Source organism: Trichoplax adhaerens, genomic scaffold (assembly GCF_000150275.1).
Source record: "Trichoplax adhaerens TRIADscaffold_19 genomic scaffold, whole genome shotgun sequence".
NCBI lineage: Eukaryota > Metazoa > Placozoa > Uniplacotomia > Trichoplacea > Trichoplacidae > Trichoplax > Trichoplax adhaerens.
In genome coordinates this window covers 415,683-435,487 of record NW_002060961.1, presented here as the reverse complement: position 1 = coordinate 435,487, position 19,805 = coordinate 415,683, and the positions used below count along the sequence as shown (strand labels likewise).

Below are 19,805 nucleotides of genomic sequence, written 5' to 3'. Positions count from 1 at the left end.
AAATGCTAAAAATTGTGTATTTACAATTGTCACTGCATCACAAAATGGATAAACAGTATCTTTGCTTTTAGCTGTTATAGATTTACATTAAATGTTTAAAATTCTTAATTGTAAGACAATAGAAATAAGCAATACAATTCTTCATTCTTTGTTATTTGTCTCTCAGATGAGGTCATTAATACCTCTCCAATATATTTCACGCTTCTAATCATTCTAAGAAGCAGCGTATAACGATTGACGAAGAGCATTTTGCTCATTTCTATTCAGTTGTTTCACTTGTATTTCTGTAAAATGAACTTGGCCACTTTCGACTGTATCATTAGAATGCCTTTCATCACCTGTGTAAATGATAATAATAATTACAATATGTTAAATAGCACATACACTTAATCAAAAAAAATAAAAGATCTGCTCATGTTTGAAGTTTAAAATTTTAACTGAATGCGATCTTTACCATTTGCAGAATCCATAGGGTATATTAATGAGTCACGCTGTTGAGATTTTCTTGTCTTTACAGAGGGTAGTTTACGAGGAGTTAGCTGTCCAATTGAAGGTCGAATGCCAAAGCGCTCTGTGATAATACAATATCGTAAAAGTCAATTCCATTAAAAAGAGAAAACATTGAAAGCAATATAAGTAATGATCCCAAACCTGGATTCTCCTCTCTTTCCTTCCTTCTGTTTTCAATATGATTATTCAGAATTGATTGGGCCTATAGATATAATTTTATAAAATAATAATTAAATTAACATTAAACTTATTCGCTAAACTTTGACCGTACGCAGCACGTGCATTACCTTCTGCATTCGAAAAATTTGATCTGGGTCAGTGTCAAATTCCGTAATTGCCAAATTATTTTTTAAAGCCTAAAGTTAGAAATAAAATATAGTATTAAAAAATTTAAAATTGAGCTAGAAAATCAATAACGGAATTAAGTAGTCAAGATATCTAATACAATAACCATAATCGGATACGATATCTTACTTGAGACGCTGTTGATCTTGCATGTGGTGGTAATTCAGATTGATAACCATTGTCAGAAAAGTCAAGCTCATGCTTTACAGGGGTTCTTTTAACACTTTCATAAAAAACATTTCATGTTTTAGATAGCAGTCAGCATACGGATAGATCAAATAATCTAAGTTAGTAATTACAGCTAAATATAATACTTACGCTCTGTTCGTTAAAATTGTATATACTCTTTCCACCAACAATATGGCAGCACCAGGTTTACTATGCATTGTACCATCTATTAATACTTTAGGAATGTCAATCCCATGCTTTTTAAATAACTAAAAGGATCAAGATTAAGGATTCATTAGCGTAATTTTCTAAACCAAATATCTAATTTTGTTTACTCTAACGTTGAACTAGAACATAATTAACGCTATGTGATATCATTCTTATCAGTTCGTATCGTAGTTCGGACAGATGAAAATCGATTTACCCTTTCTAATTGAGACCAATTTCCAATTTTTTTAGGTAGGGATGGAGCATTATAATAAGAATGCATATGTATCTCTTGTGGGAAGTACCAAGAAAAGATCTCAGCAACCAAGAATCCATTTGCGAAATCCCTAATGAAGTACAGTAAAAGATTGAGTTGGTATTCAATATGGAAATAAATAGCTTTCATCATATCTATTCGTTTTCACCAACTATCTCTCTTTCCTTCTTCATACTAATATCATAATAGCGATTTATTCGAGATTTACAGCAATAATAGTGCGTATATTGCATGTAATAGCTGTCAACGCTACTAAAATAGTCAAAATTGTTATCTTGATACCTTTTTGGATACTTTACAGACACCGATAGATCCAAACTTTGTAACCACTTAATCACTTCTCTCGCCAAACCGCTCATGATATCGTTTCAGTCCTTTTGATGATAACTTACAGTAACTTTTTGAGTTTTATAACTCTACCACAGTAATCTTGACGAACAGTCCTACTGTAAATAAAATAGTCAAATCTCTCTCTGCTTCTAGCAGAACTAAGTTGCGTAGCAACACTATCAACGATTTAGCCTTTGTGCACCCGATCCAGTTACTAGGATACGAGTAACGTACGATCATTTCTGCAGTCATGCGCAATAAGGATGACGTTGATTTGATCCGCCTCGGGGAGGGACACCGGTTTTACACCTGTAGTGACATTATTTTTACGCACAATTTTCAGTAGCGAGATGCCGTATACTACTATGATATACTGACTGAGTATAGTATAGGATAAACTACAGCACCAACTATAAATTATTAGCAAAAATAATGTCGTCTATGGCTCCTCAATTATTGACCACCCTACGAAATAGATCCGCTGGCATGGAATCCATAGTAACTACAGTACTCTACAGTACGGTTATAGTACAACCTACCGACACTTCGTGGAGCTGCTTTGCAAGATCAGCCGATAATTAATGCTCCGAGCTGCGGCATTGATCGAAAAATTTTTAGATATAGGAAAAATCTTACAGCAAGAGCGACAGTATTGGTTAACTTGCATGAAGCATCCTATTCCAGATGATTTGACCATGACAACGCTTCATTAAGATGGTAGCAAGCGAGCTGGAGTCCATTCGAGCATTATTATTTATTTTTTTATCAACATGTATACATGCAGCTATGATGGATGCCAAAAATCATTTCAAAAATTAGCTCATCTTACTCAACATTCAATTATCCATAGTGGCGAGGTCAGTCTATCAACCGTTGTAATGATTCTAGTTCTTATTTGTGGCTGTAAATTATCTATGCTGCTTGTTAATGTTAGATATCAATATTGAAATGTTGCTTGCGATTATCATCTTAACGTATTCATTCATAACCTACGTGTAGACTGTAATCTACATGGGGAAGAGTTGACTATAGTAAAACTAACTTATAAATTCTGTAACAAACGTATCGATGCCATTTTGATTATATCTAATTCACTATACAGTAAGTGCATGAGTGGCGTAAAGAAGGTGTATATTCAATATCTCTATCTATGTATATTCTTGTATGGGTTCCATTAGGAAAGTGTATTGACCTAGAATACTTGACGATAGGTTAATGCAGAATTTTAGAACAACAAATGGTAATTTGCTTAGAATTAATATTAACTGTAAATTTTCTTATGTTGTTACTATTCAGAGACCATATTCCTGCACATTTAAAGGCTGCGGTAAGACATTTACTAGGCAATATCACTTACAGCGCCATGCAATTCTACATCAAACGTTACGACCAGCATCAGTATGCTCCTGTGGTAAAGTTTTTATGTACCGATCAAATCTTATACGTCATCAGAAAAGTAACTGCAAGGTAATACTCTCAGTCTTTCACTTTTAATCTTTCTTGCATACGTATGCGTATACCAAAGTTGCTACAATCACTTAATAATCTATCCTATGTACTATACTCTACTGTACTTTTGTAAGCAATAACGTAATTATATAATCAATCAAATTATAGTCATTTCAAACCGAAGAAAACCTCGAGCAGCTTAATCGTCATAACGGCTTCACATGTAAACATAAAGACTGTAACAAAACTTTTTCAACCAAAAGCAAATTAATTAGACATGAAAAAGTTCATCAAGGTAATCTAGACAGATACTTTCTCATACTGCTTATATATACACGTATATATGTATATATATTTTTTTAAAGTCGATGGCAACTTAAATTTCTCATTTGGTCTAAACACACGAATAAAATCTTTGCTGAATAACTAATTTTCATGACATTACCAGGATACCCTTGCACATACCAAGACTGCTCTGTAGTATGTGAGACATATTTATTACTAAGGAAACACATAGCTAGCACCCATAAGTCTAAAGGTGAGTAGCAAAAACGTAAACAATTAAAGATGTACGTGTATATGCAGAGTGTTATGTGCTGTACACCTTACAAATAGTAAAGGCGATGGCAATAATAAAGTAAATGTTGACATATTTTACCTTAATTATTCATCACTAGAACTTAAATGCAAAGAGTGTGGCAAATTGCTTTCCAGTAATAGACTGGTAAGGAAGTTTTTAACAGTATTTGTAGATATCCACTGTGATGCAACATATCGATTCCGTCTCACCACAGATATAATATATAATCTTGTGTATAATCTAATTAACAGTTGAAAGAACATCTTAAAATACATCATGCAGAAAGAATATTATTCCCTTGTCCGATATGTAATCGTCAGTTTACTCGGGTAAATTATTGTCCTTACGATTACTGTGTCATGTCGTAAATTGAAATCTACCACCATCCCTGACTAATATACTGCATGTGTTTGATAACCACCTAGCGAAATAATATGATTTCTCATATTCGATCCCATCACCAACAGCATCGACTATTTTCATGTACAATATGTGAAGAACAATTTCCTTACAAGGCAAGTCTCTAATTATCCTTGGTATTATATAGTAAATAATAATATCGTAAGAATTTTGCAATATCGTGACCTACAAATACCACTATGCCTGTAGTATCATACTAATCATTAATGATCTGTTTATTAGTCATCATTAAAGAGACATATCGAATTAATCCATAATAGTGTAAAGAAGCCAAAGAAGGTCAGTCTTCTATAGCCGGATTACCTTCAAGAGCTTTTATTGAGTGTTAATTTTATTTATTATTTGTATTAATATCAGCCGAGAAAGAAGCGTAGCCTAGCATCGCGCATTAGCGGACACGCAGATATCCCCCCTATCGAGACTACAAATGAAGATCGAGGAGATAATGAATAATATTTGCTATAAATATGCCGGTCAATATTGTATAAATCTAAATAATTAAATATTGAAATGCTTAGCCAAAAAATAGTTTTAATGTGTATTAATTATTAGTCAATTTTAATAGCCTAAATTATTGATATACGTACGTGTATGCGTATATTATCTCAATATTTTGCAAAACTTGCAACTGTAACATGACTTAGATAATGATGAAAATTATTAATAAACATAACTTATTACAATCATTTACATGAACATGATATTGTAATGCCATATTCGTTCATGATTAGTACATTATACAATAAGAAAGAATTTTCTGAAATCATTTTACTCTTTGAATTAAAATCACTGAAGTATGAAGTAGGTTACTTAAAAACAATTTTAGCTAATTAATATGAAATTACTCTTATATAAATATTTTCCATTTACTTGTTATTATGTTACATTATCTCTTATCAATAGCTTTTACAGTAACTTCAATCAGCTAATGTTAGGTTTCTGGTACTGTAAGCTTAAAATATTTACGGTTACTTTTTTAAGTCTTTTTGCCTAATATTGATTTATTTAAAACAAAGAAATATAAGGTCAGCAGCTTGAAATATTATGAAGCATCACCATCAACTTTATAAATGCAATGTAATAATCTGTTAGTTATTGTTACAGGAATAACTTTGATTTGCGTTTTGGCATAGCGAGCTGATAGAGACAGCGCATGGATTCCCGTAATTCGTGCAATTCCTGTAACTAGGGCAATCTCCATTATATGCAACGAAATTTAATTTTGCAGCATCGGCGGGTTGTATTGTCTGATCCGTATTAAGCACATCATAAAATATTACACGTTCATAAGAATGAGATTGAGAGAAAGATGAAAAAAATTAAGTTAACGAAAGTTAGAATTAAATATTGTTTTTCTTTATAAGAAATTAATATTACCTGCCAAAAATTAAGATCGTCAACTAATTCTTTCCCAACAAAGCACAGATTATTGTTAAGCTGAATATAAACCCTTTGACCTATAGTTGTTAAATTGGCTATTCCATCTAGATTCTGTAATAAATTATTTAGCATAACAAATACGATGCCTCCTATACTTCGTACATTTCTCAAGCCATTGACGTTGACTAAATTCTGACAAAAATCAAAAGAATGGCAGGTAAAAAGCATGACGATTAAACACAACCTCAAACATGCTAATTAGTTATGTCCGATAAATATTTAGAGCTATAATATCCTATCAAAACAGCCTTAACATAAGCTATTACTTCATGAATAATACCACGCTGTCTTAGCTGAATTTAACATGCTTTAAGTTTGTCGATATTTTACAGTTCAATTGACTCTATAGTTAGATTCCTTTTAAGATTTATCTACTCTGCAGATGTATTTGTAACATCAAGACTTGCAGTTTAGTGTAATAAGGTTGATAATGCTTACATAAGAATAAATTTAAATTAAATAATACTCCAGCTATAGCATATACAATTAGATCAGCTACATTTTAATTTATCATGGCCTACAGCTACGTTGTCAGTAAAATCTAAATTATACCGTTACTGAAAATTCAAGCTAACTGGATACTTCTCACTAAACTGTAACTAGTTATCGTCTATTAAAGTATGACGATAAATTATATTTGTCTGATCCTGTTACTTATTAATAACCTACTTGATTTTGAAAGAGATACAAGGACCCTCGAATTGATTTTAAATTCTGAAAAATGTCTAAATTAGAAATGAATAAATTGCCAATGTATAAATTTCCTCCGACTTCCTGAATTCCGGATAAAGCAGATATATTATATAGATTTTCGTTTCCTTCCAGGTGTAGATTCCCTGCGAAATATCATTACAACATTTACAAATTCTAGCTATCATTTAGATCTATCTACTCATACTAGACAATTTTCTATTGTAAATCCACTAGAAAAGGTCAAAAATCAATATGTGACGTATTTCATACTTAATAACGAAAATATTAATCATAATAGGTACAATGTTATTAATTTCAATACCTGAAACAGCCTTAGCTCGACGTAGGATAGAAATATCGATTAATTGATTATTATAGCGAATAATAGCTCTACTAGCAATGTCGTTAACGAAAACGGAGGTATTATTTGGCGCATTAGCTGCTAAAGCAACAAGACTAATTAATTGTGAATTGTCATTAATTTCAATGCCACCAAGTTGCAATATATTTTCTAAGCCAGCTAAATCGACGATTGGCAAACCGCGAATACGTAAAACTTCCCGAATAACCTAGTGAAGCCATGAAATTTAACTGCCATTAAATTATAAAAAATAGTTTCTATTTGCAAATCAGCATAAAATAGAGTAATACGGTACAATAAACAGCAGATTATTATAATGAAGCAGGCTTGGAATACCTCAGCACGTTTTGTCACTCCTTATTAAACAAATAATAAAATAGAGATAGTATAAGTCTCTACTTACGGTAATATTCTCTAACGGCTTGAGAGAATCTATATCACAGCTTTGCTGATTTCCTAGACAATTAATATCTAACTCTTGTACTTCTTGGCAGCGGCCGGCATTCTTCAGCTGTTGATAATTTTCGATTTGGATAATATTCTGGCTAATGCATGATAACTTAACTGTAATTTCACTTTGTACAGTGTTACTTGTTATGCCATTGCTACCCGTCGCAGTAATATCTACAAATCTAGTAGCAATTACAAGTAAATAAAATCGTATTAAATGCTATAATTACCGCAACATTATGATCCAAAAAATAATTAGTTAATGCCCATCAAGGTAATGATATCCATAACATTAATTTAGGGGATCAAGCTTCTTTACCATTTCATATATTAAGCTATGGAAGATGAGAAATAATTTCTGCGTGCCTAAACAATCTTCTACTCGTAATTACTGTGATACGAGTATATTATATATACATATATATATATATATATATCCTAGCTCATGTTTTCTATTTATTCTACTTCCATCCATTAATGTAACCGTTATAAAATGGAGAACCGTTGCAAAAACTATACTAAAATTTTGACTATTTTTCTCAATTTCTACATAGAAAGCAATAAACTGAAGAAATTCCTCGTGCAATTGAGGAATATAACATAAGTATTGAATAACATTGAATAGCAGAATAGCTAGTAGCTATTCTCAATTATACATCCATAGAAGCATAACTACAGATTACTTAGAGGAATCCTATATTTTCTTCTAGTAGTACATGATAATAATCTAAGATACGGCGCTAATCTATTTATTCTACTTTCGTGCTTCAATGTAAGTAAGCCTTATGAAATGAAGAACTGTTGCGAGAGCTATATTAAAATTTTGACTAATTTTTCGCACAGGAAGCAAAAAAACTAGAGAAATTCCATATGTAATTGAGGGATGTAACATAAGCACTGCACAAAATTAAGTAAAAGAATATTCTAGCCATTAATTATACATCTATAGAGACATAAGTGCATATTACTAAGGGAAATCCTAGATTCTCTTTTAGTAGTATATGATAAACTCGTAATAATCTAAGATAGGACGCTATTACGATAAACCATACGAAATCACAGTAACCAATATTTCATTTGGGTTCGAGGCCTATCTTAAACTTACTTATTAGATACATCGGCTTGATTGGCAATAATATTTCCTATCTTTAAATAACAATATTGCAAATTTCGTAGTGGAAGCAGAAAGCGATCAGGTGATGTTGCCACATCATTACTAGTGATGATTAAGGTATTGTTGCTAGGCTGGAAGAAAAATAATAATTTTACGGAAATGAGATTACGAAACGAAACTCAGTTTTTACTCAAATACTTAACTGTCTTAAGCGAATTAAAATTGGATAAAGCACGTTATAGAATTAACAGTAGAAAATAATATTTCTAATACGAAGTTTTTTGATACTCCTTAAGGCTTATAAACTAACTTGTTGAATGACAAATCCATCCGTGTTATTTATCGCTAATATTTGATCAGGATCGACGTATTGCAATGAAGCCGTGATATTGGATATCAAGTAGTTATAATGGAGTTGAATTGTAGGAGGAATAACGTTAACACACGTTGTTTTCTCGCCAATTTCTACCTTGTAATTACAATTCTAATATCCAGAAAGTAAAAGACTTCAATGTTAATTTATCAGCCTAAGAAAAATTCGAGACTACAAGAAGACACACTATGGAAGTTAACCTCCTTTTGTAGTGTTTAAAGTTGGATATAAGTATGTAAGATCGAAATCCTTGCAGCAGTTACAATAATATTTTTCGATCAAAAAAATTATGCACTGATTGGCTTCTCATCCAAGAACAAATTTTAAATCATAAAAAGAAAAGATAATACATCCAGGCTCCAGCCATATGAAAATCACTTCCAGAATAATACCGTATTCTAAAATACTCTGCAGCTACGGCAATTGATCGTCCACTAACGCTTTATTGCAATGGAAAACTACAACTACAGATGCAATTATATCAGCTTTTAGGCTAGCAATGTATTTAAAAGATAGCTGTACCTGTATTGAATCTAGGCAAACTGTTGGATTTAAGGAAGCAGTCAAGAAAGTAATGCTTGCAGTACTTGGTATACTGGTGTTCCCGTTATAGACAATCGAGAAAGTTATTTGCGCTGTAGTGAAGTTACTTGCAGGCGCCATTAGACCGGTCATGAAAACGACATAATCACGAAGAAGTAAAGCAAAAGTATCATTGTTGAAGGGCTTTGATACGTTTTGACGTAAATATAAGACCCTTCCATCAGAACTTGAATCCACTGTAATGGAGGCACCCTCAAAAGTAGTGCCACATTGGCACCATAGACTATTATTGGTAAATTCTCTAAAAAAAGAGAAATAGATTATTTTCACAATGGAGTTCTAACTTAAGATCAGTTAAGCTCTCAATGGTCGCACCATTAATGTTAAAAAATCTTGATATGCTATTAAGCAGTACTAAAAATGAAAACCATAATCTTCAAGGTAACGTAACTAATTGTAATTAGATCGATATGTAAAGCAACTTTATATTATCATAAAAAACGATGGATGAAATTTATGATATAATCCTCTTCGGTACTTTAACGGAATAAAAAACTAATAGACAATCTTGGAAATAATGTCATTTATCGTGGCGGAATTGATATTTAATACAGCACTTTTAGTATCCATTTTAATTGATGAATACCAAAATGACTGATAGAACTACGTATCTTGACGGAAATTAATATCTTAAAGGAATAATTAACACCATTTATAGAAGATTGCTACAGTATAACCAACGTGGCTATGAAATAGCAAGGAAAGGAAAACATAAAATTAAATAGGTATAAAAAAGAATTCTCTACCAATTTGTAGACTATTAGACTTGGAGCGAATGTATTGCAATAAGAATCACAGCAATTTCTATAATTTACCCAATTTGACAACCATCTGTGATATTTCCTGAACATAAGGTTATTCCTAGCCTTCCGTTGGTCAGCGGCTTGGTAATTTGTATTTTAATTTCAAATTGATTGATATCGAGCTGTGGTTGATCATCAATAATTGCATCTGATGCGGCTATTTTAATTGATAATGTGCTAGCATTAGGATAATTAGTCGTCATTGCAAAATGGTTTCCAATTTTTGAAGGACCATTTAAATCAACGTAGGGGGAGTAAGGTCGGGTAATTTTCATAGGTATAGTGCATGAATGTGTTTGGAATTTTTTTGATAAAGTAAAGGTTAAATTTTGCTCAGTTAAAGAAGATAAAGGCCAATTATTGCTATACATCACCTGCGATAGAATATTCTTGAAGAAAATATTATATGAAATAATTAGAGACTTTATGAAATCGATAAAATTATCCATTACTCGCCAACGAATTGAAAACTTCAAGATCTATATAATACACTACTCTATTTTACTTTTACTTAAATTAGGATAGAGAAACTAATTATAACTTACTCGGTAGTAGGTAAATGAACCCTCTTGCATAATCTCCAATCCAGTGGAATCATTTCCGTTATAAATTAATCTACCGCCAGTATTAGGATAAGCCTGTAATTCGACTGTTGCATTCGTTAAGATATCATGGTCGCCTAATTCGGAACGAAAGCGAACGAGTCGAAGTGGATAAAATGGTAGCGGTGTGACTTGAATAATGAAGGTTATTGATTCAGGGCAAGTTAAATAGAAATGAATCGGATGGACAAAGATATTGATCACTTGTGCTTCCTGGATGCTACCGTTAATATTCTGCAATGCCATATTGATATAACGATATTCCGGTGGGACATTGATAGTAGCATTATTGACATAATAAAGTGATTGCAAGACAAGTTGATAGTCCCTAGCTATTGCAATACCAGTAATATTTATGTGATAGGTATCACCTGTAAATCGAAAGTGAACATTAATAATACTGATCTGATTTCGGTACACTAGTCAAGAATTGGAATGCGAATAATAAAATCATAGGACGGAAATTTAATTCTGAATGATAACCTATATAAAATTTATAGAACTGATTCCGGTGCGATATTCAAAAATTAAAATGCGAATAATAAAATCGTAAGGCAGCTATTTTAGTTGTTAATGATAGCTTATATCAAATTTATAGATCTCATTCCTATAACTGATCTTATCGAATCTATGGTACACCGCAATTGTGTACTCAATAGAATCACTTAACTTAGCAATAGCATATCTAAGATATTTTACTTTAATTGAATCCAAGAACTAGAGCAATTTTACAGAATTTTATTACACTTACTTGATTCGGATAATGTTAAACCAAATCGCCTAATTAAGCCTTGATCAAGACGAATGTAATCATGATTAGTAAGCGATGACCCACTTAATTTGATCGTAATTCCTGCAATAGGGATCGATTCAATCGATGCATTGGCTACCGTATTAACTATACGTAGTCCGGTCTGCAATACGAAATACATGCGATTGAATTTAAACGGAAAATAGTTTAAATCAGTACTATGATTGAACGCAATCGCTAATAAACTAGTTGGATAAGGAATTATCGATATAAAAATATCAAGAGGAATACCAGTGTTCCCAAGTTGATCCGCTAAAGTTGCAGTAATTATACGACAACCAGCCTGCAAATTCGCTTGATCATTCGTATAGGTTAAAGTTTTAATAATTTGATCATACGTTGTAGTTTGGCCTGTGATGTTATAAACTATTCTCCTTGAATGGGTTACATTCACATTGCCAGGCGTTATAATAGAAATATCCTCTTGATCAAGGCCTGCTATATTGGTTAAAGTAATGGTAATTTCTGATATTAACTGTTGAGATGGATTAATAATAGCCATAGGCCCAAGTTGACCAACTGCAAGGGCTCGTGATGCAGTTGGCAGTAAAGAAAATGTACGGCGATTACAACGTACATAGGGCCGATGATTATCATTATTAACAACATCAACAGTGATGCTAGTCGGTGTATTAAACGCAACTGTATCACGAAGAGAGATCTGAATCTTTCTACTTGATGTTTTCAATTCACTAGAATAGTCGGTAAACGTTAGTGTTGATAATATTTGTTGATATTCTATAGATGTTCCGTTTCCCTTGATAAGTAGTCGAGTTGGTGTTTCGTTGATAATTTTTATAGAAGATGAAGACGAAGGTAAATTTTTTACGTGAGTTGAATTTATAGATAAATACTGACCACAACTAAGAATGCATAATCCAATTTGAGCGTTAACGCTTAAGCCATCGCAATGTCGTCCAATTTGATTATCAAATTGCTTCCGGCAACCATATTCAATAGCGAGAGGATGGCTACAATGTGATAGAGGATGAACCAATTCAACAACAGCTTCCTCCAGTAGAAATTCGGGCTGGTCAAGATCAGCGATAATAATACCTTCTGCAATAGGTAAAGGTTGGTCATTCTGTGTATACGTCCATCGAGCTTTAGTCAACGTTATGGTAGGCCTTAGTTTATCGTAATGAATTAGTCGGATATACGTAAATGAAGGTAAGGATTCCTGCCGACCATCATTAACAGTAAATGAAATAGTTCGTTGAAACCCTGCAAGAGGATTAGCAGCTATTGCTTGATACCTATTATATATACAAGCATTAACAGCAGAGACATTAATGGCGCTTCTACGCTTAAGTAGGAAAACAATATTAATCTAATCAAGATTTTAAGTACGTTGCATACTTTAGAGTTTAATAACTCATAAACTTGAAAGCTATGTTATTTTCAATTTGAATCACAAGTGTAAATATCACTTATAAATGCCTATTAATACTATAAAATTATCAAATAACACTCTTGTAAATGCGATAATAAAATCTCTGTTATAATAAAATGATATTACTTTTATCTAGGCTTACGTTAGATATCCACTTGGTGCAATATTTGTGGTATCGACTTAGCAAATAAATTTATAAATTATTGATCGACAGCTACCGATGCGCATTTTAATCAATCTACTCATGTGGAACTATGATCCCGTGTATGCTATAGAATCATTAATATACTCTACTTCTCTCGTAACGAAATAACTTACCGGAAAAGTTGAAAAATTTGCAAATATTCGCTGTGGCTACCATTACCATTGACACTAATATGAAATTGGTTATAATTGGTATTTGGCGGATAACTCAAAGTAAAACCGCTTGGAATACTGTTACTTGTGATTAAACGCTCTTTCCCGATATTTTCAATTTCCATTAATTTGATGGTAGTATTAACAATATAATTTCGTACTTGATATTGGCTATCTAAATCAGAAATTGTAGCATTGGTACCGATAAGGCCAATTATACTAGGGTTAACAATGGCAGTTCCATTATAGACATCATGGTAATAAGTCAAGTAATCTCGATCAGATCGAAAGCCTAAAGTAGAATAGTCCATGAAAATTACAGCATTGATTAGTAAGTGATTAATGCTAAATTAATGCTATGCAATCTTATAAGTCGATTTAAATCCTACCCGATATATTCACACTAGACTGACTTTGAAATCCGTTTAACCGCACTACGGGAGAATTGTCGTTAATTAAGCGTATCTTAATATTAATCGATATTGGAAGGCTAGTAAAAGCTTCATCTCGAACAATAATCTGCACTTGGCGGTCAATACCGCTAGGTTCAATAGCGATACTAGTATAAGTTAATGTTCTCAAAATAGCTTCATAGGTTAACGGTGATTTATTACCAGATAGAGAGAGCATATTATCAACATAACTATAATTTAAGCTTAGTTCAGAAGCTATTTGGGAATCAACTTGTAGATACTGACCACAGCTTTCGTTGCAGCTATAGAAGAGCAGACATAGAGCAAATAATTAATTATTATTTAAATTAGATTTTTCCGTATTCTGTAATGTATATTAATGTCTACAAATAAGCTCGAGAAATTCAATATGAAATAATACCTCTTGATATTCGTAGAATTGCGACAGGAAAGTTGTAGCATAGAATTGGTCAGACAAGATGCCGCTGGATTGACAAGAAACGCAGATGCAGAAGTCAAGTTATAATAAGGATAATCTCTATCGGTTATACGTAAGGTTGAAGCAATAGCAAGAGGTTTGGAATTTTCAGTAAATACGAAATTATTTTGGGTCAGAATCATCTGAGGGCGAAATTTATCATTATGGATGATTCTGATATAAGTTTGCGAAATCGGAGACTGAAATTGACCATCGCTAGCGAAAAACTCAATCGTTCTGTCATCTCCACTGAGTTGTGTGGCATTGGAATAATACCTGGATCGATATTAATAAATACATTTAGTGTCAATCTGAAATTAAACTATAAAATAAATAGTTCTATGACAAGAAATTAACGGTTAAAAATAGTCAATATAATCTGTTATGATGACTTTAAGGTGGAATCTAAATTCCTCAATATGAAATATGCTTGTATAGATCAAATAAATATTATGAGTTCTGCTTGTAGTAGTCAGGTAATATTTTTTAGAAAAGATTACCATGTGTTGCTTTAATTATAGTACAAGCCGATTATAAAAATATAAGGATAACTTACATTACAGTTCTTAAGATTTGAGGATAAGCTACATGACTTGCATTGCCTCTTAGTAAGATAGACTTTTGGCGATCTAACCGATTATTAATGAGCTGGATTTGAATTCCAAATTGTTCCAGTAAGGATAAATTGAGAAATAGAAATTCATTATCGAAATTATCAATGTTAGTTAGAATGATATCCATCGAAGTAATATACGGATTAATGCTATCTCCATCAGTGATTTCCAATTGTGATCCAACAACAGCTACACCTTGTGCAGGTTTAGAATCATTGAATATGACAAGATAGTCCAAAGAAGCATTATATCCTGGAAAGAGAGCATTTTAAAAATTATAGTAGAAATCTTTTAATTTTTCTCTCGTGAGTAAACATTATGAAAATGGTAAAATAAATAATCTATGCATAAATGGCATATTCTAGTTGTTACTTTGTCGTCACTAAACTTATTATAGCGATAGTACATTCTAAGAATTTCAACTACAAATCTATTTGATAGCATCAAAAGACTAAGATACAAAATGAAATGTAACAAAATAGGCATAGGAAGGCTTCTCTGGCTACCAGCATATGACTCCTGATCTTATGCTATTATGGCTTACAGTAGTTTAGTATTATCTTATTAATGTCAGCATAAAGTCATATCAATCAAATAGAGAAAAACTATTCTTTACCTGTAATATTAAATGGAGAATTGCTTGGATCTTGAATCCCATTTAATCTGATCACAAATCCGTTATCGTTTATATTTAAGATCGAAATGGATAGAGTAGTAAAGCCTTGCAATACCTTTTGCTCATCGTAATTTATAGCTGAAATATTTAAATTATAGGATGACTGTTGTTCATAGTCAAATGATTGGGTTGTTGTCACTAAACCCGTAACAGCATCAATAGTGAATTTGCCTTTTTCATTGCCTTGAACAATTGCATAACTGATAGTATTGCCGCGACAAGCATCAATATCTGTTGCTCCGACTTGTACAACAAATATACCTGGTGGTGAATTTTCTACCATGGAGGCTAAGTAATTTGTTTGGTTAAAGACCGGTTTATTATCATTATAGCCGTAAACATAGACCTTTGCAGAAGTGATATAGCTGCGCTGATCGTTAATCGTAGCGTAGAAATCAATTTGACGTGATCGACATGTTGGTTCATCTCTAGTGTTGTTATAATAAATTTGGAGGAGATGATTTTGATAATCGATCAAAGTAGAAGGTCCACTGATATTAATATTATGAAAATCGTTACTAATATCAACCGTTAAATCACTTGCTGCAATAGAAATATTAGGACGTGATTGAAATAGCAATTGATCATGATTGCCGTCTGGAAAGTTAATAAGTTGCACTATCAAAGTGGTCATCGTTGTAAATAATCGATTCCTTGTAAATATGCGTGCAACTGACGATGCAACAGGTACTGGTGGTTGTGTTTCGATAAAATTTGTGGTATAATCATAAGAATTAATATCAGGCCCAGATAAATCTATAATTGGTGCTAGATTATTAACTGGTTTGATAGTAAATGTAGTTGAACTTGTCAAATTGAATTGCGTTAATTCATCTGGATACAGTAAAATTTCTGCTGTCATGGCGGAAATTGGATTTGGTGACTCGTAACTATTAGAATAATAGATTCTACGTATGATATCTGCATAATTTTGCAGTATATTATCTCCTTGTAAAGTTAGTTTAGCCATTTGTTGATCATAGGATGCCATAATTGTGTTGTTCGTATTTATTGGTGGATCAATTACAAGTAATTGTTGTCCGCACGTCTTTAAACATTGGATTGCAACACCTGTTGACGCTTTATTGCCGAATGCTAAAGCTTTCAGACGTCCGGTATAATACCCTACCATTGCATTGGGACTATTCCATAAAGCTCCAGCAACGAGTACACCATTACCATCATCAGTAATATTGTCAAGTATAGACTGACTATCTGTAATTTGGATGAATTGAAAGGTAAAAAACGAATATTAATATTCAACATCAACAAATTACCAGCTATCATTTTCTAATATTCCAAGTCAAAATGAATTATTTTGAGGTACTAATAGATGATAGACTATTGTATTATGAAGATACCTAAGAAAAATGATCAAGCTACATGATAGAGACATTGTCAACTTGCTTATACTGGGTAATCATTCAATATATGTACTTATATAAATTCTGTCCTATTAATAATTCTTAATAAAGATGAAGGGGATAATATACACTATCCTTCTAATTGGTATAAGATCCACACGATTAGTATTTTTTTAACTCATATAGATACTATAGCACTTTACCTATAAGATCATGATCAATATATAATGTTGCAGAGCCTTCAGAGATTGATATAGTTAGTTGATGCCAACGTTCGTTATCTATTCTTTGCTGAAGGCTGAATGATACATTCTGCTGACGAAAAGATAAAATTACAGTATCATTGCTTACGAGGCTTAGGCCAAAAATTATTTGATCATTTGTAGACTTTGTTAAAATATATCGATGATTTGTATTATTAATCATCGGTTGCCATAGCCATGTGCTAATGGTTAATTGATTATCTAGAATCAAAGGTTGGCTAGCATTTGAGACGATATATGCCTCGGTACCATTGAAAATAATACTATTATCTACATCTTGTTGTAAATTTTCAGCTGTTTGCTGTATAGCTTGACCAATATCCAGCCCTTGTTTTAATATACCACAAGATCGATATCGATATATATTTGCTTTACAAATAAATTGATGCTGGCATTTGAATGTGCACTGACCAGCACATTTACATCCAAGACATCCGGCTTGTAAGCATAATATCTGATTTAATGTGATATATTCAGGACGAATTATAATTTGACTTAGTGATCCTTTGAATGGATAGAAATTACTTACTTCACTCGAATACTGTCCAAAAAGTAAGTTGTAGTTTTCGTTTTGACTATTAGTTAAGACTGGAAGTTGCATTTGCTGTTGAATAACGATAGTGTCGATATATAATGTTGAATTAGGATATTGAATATGTAACGTCAAATTATGCCATTTTCCGTCGTCGATTGCATAGTTTTTCTCAGTTAAATTGTACTTTAGTATTGATTTCTGATTAAAATTGAAACCTTGCGTACTTCGGTACCAGAATTCAATGATATCCTGACTTCCTAGAGATAAAAGTGTGTAATCTATTTGATCACCTGGAGCGGAATTGCGAGAGATGATTGCGCCATCATTACCCAATTCCTGTTTGATTTTAAGGGATAGGGTCATATAATTTGTAAATCGATATGGAGTTACTTGGCGATCGACTAGCATAGCGCTAGATGCAGTGCCATCAAAGTTGATAATACCTTGAGCATCTGGTCGTTTATTAGAATTAATATCCAATGGAAAAGAAACTTTAGCTAGATCTAATACGCCTGTTCGCATCATGACTTTGGCTATATCTCCATAAAGACATTGATCAAAATTGCTACCCGATTGACAGCCACTATAAATTATACTCTCCTTATTAATCATATATTGGGTTAGAGTGTAAGATTTCGTATAGGTTGTCTCACCGTGTACATTTAATGTTACTGTTGGATAGCTAATATCTAAGACCAGATTATGCCAGTCGTCATGTGCAAGTAAGACATTATTAAAAGTGAATGAATAATAGCTATTTTGTGATGATCGATAGCGAAATAGAATACGATTGAGATCAGCGTACAGATATAATCCGTACACGAGAAGGTTGTCATCTGATGCAACAGTAGTTATTAACCATGCACGGGTATTAGATTGAATTCGAAAGCAAATGGAGACGATCAAGTTATTAGGTAGATTATAAAGGCGTAAACTTTGCTGATATTTTAGTCTACCCTTGCCATTAAATGAGTAATAACCAGATTCTTTTTGAATACTTCCTTCTATAGTTGAATTATCGAGGATATCGGTAATGGTTGCACTGTCAACACCGCATGTGCCATAAATATTGGAATTGCAATAACAGTCATTTTGAGTTATATTCTTTAATGTAGATTGTAATGTTATTGTGGCATTCGATATTTGTACTTGATTATCAGAAGTATTAGCTGACTGAGACGATGATGATGTCAGCTCGATATTAGGACTAATAGCTAATGGTGATTGTTCTTCATAAAACACATTTACATATCTTGGCGGCGTAATTATTACATCTGTGAATATACCCAATCGTCGTTGGAGCAAATTGGAAAATATGAAAAATATCAAAATCAAAAGATAAAATTTTGTATTTTGCATTACCTCATTACAGTACGTTACTTGATCTTATTAAAGATGTTATAACACAAAACTATAATTATATTAATTATTATTACTTTTAATTCTGTTTAATTATCCATGGATAAGGATTGAAATAATCATTGACGGATAAATGAGACATTATTATTAATAATCAATTTGGTTATCATTTTACCTTGCGTTCTTGCTGTTGTAACCGTAAGCATCCAATTGACGATGACATAACTAAAAAGCATTAGAAGATTCATCTTGGACGGATAGATTTTATTGTATTTAGATGGCAATTAATTCTGTTTCTTTATAAGCTTTGATCGGTTTAACATTAAGTGTAATTGCGCTATTTATGGCTCGATCGACAATTTGTACATTTTAAATTGAAAAGAATTTGTCCGTTAATTCTGCATATTGTGATTTTGATAGCTCCTACTCTACTACTCTTGATAGTTTCGAAAGCAGTAGCAAATCCCTGTAATAATAATTACACCTATTCCAACACGGTACTATAGCTAGGTAAAGATGTTTTCTAGTTTCGTGCATGCATCTAACATATTATCGTGTTAATAATTACGAGTTTAGGGCTACCGTAATCAAGATGTAAAAGGTAGAAAAACTTGAGTTTAATATTATAAAATTCTACGCCTATCTGAACTCTTACAAGATTATAACTGAAAGAACAGCCTATTGACTATACTACGCGTATATATGAGTTGACTTTTTAGACATATAAAATCCGCTATCGATACCATATGGTGGTATTATTCATTTATATTTCTGATATAATGATTCATTATACTCTTACGTAATTAATATTGACAAT

The 19,805-nt window shown here is 32.3% G+C and overlaps 3 protein-coding genes across 3 annotated transcripts; 1 reads left to right on the top strand and 2 right to left on the bottom strand.

The window, feature by feature from the left end:
* Nucleotides 1-213: 213 nt before the first annotated feature.
* On the bottom strand, nt 214-1,866 carry TRIADDRAFT_60977 (uncharacterized protein; the record flags this gene model as incomplete). The annotated part of the gene is made up of 8 exons (XM_002116898.1): nt 214-338; nt 455-571; nt 652-712; nt 798-866; nt 985-1,078; nt 1,174-1,292; nt 1,448-1,577; nt 1,790-1,866. The coding sequence occupies 8 exons, from the start codon at nt 1,864-1,866 to the stop codon at nt 214-216; spliced, it is 792 nt and encodes a 263-aa protein (XP_002116934.1).
* Nucleotides 1,867-2,607: 741 nt separating this feature from the next.
* TRIADDRAFT_31747 (uncharacterized protein) lies at nt 2,608-3,649 on the top strand (the record flags this gene model as incomplete). The annotated part of the gene is made up of 3 exons (XM_002116961.1): nt 2,608-2,694; nt 3,134-3,253; nt 3,455-3,649. 3 exons carry the CDS (start codon nt 2,608-2,610, stop codon nt 3,647-3,649), a joined length of 402 nt encoding a protein of 133 aa, XP_002116997.1.
* Nucleotides 3,650-15,561: 11,912 nt separating this feature from the next.
* Nucleotides 15,562-15,813, bottom strand: TRIADDRAFT_8508 (uncharacterized protein; the record flags this gene model as incomplete). Its single annotated transcript, XM_002116897.1, has 1 exon — nt 15,562-15,813. A coding segment is annotated over one exon (252 nt), but the record flags the coding sequence as incomplete, so codon positions are not given.
* Between the last annotated feature and the right edge of the window lie 3,992 nt (nt 15,814-19,805).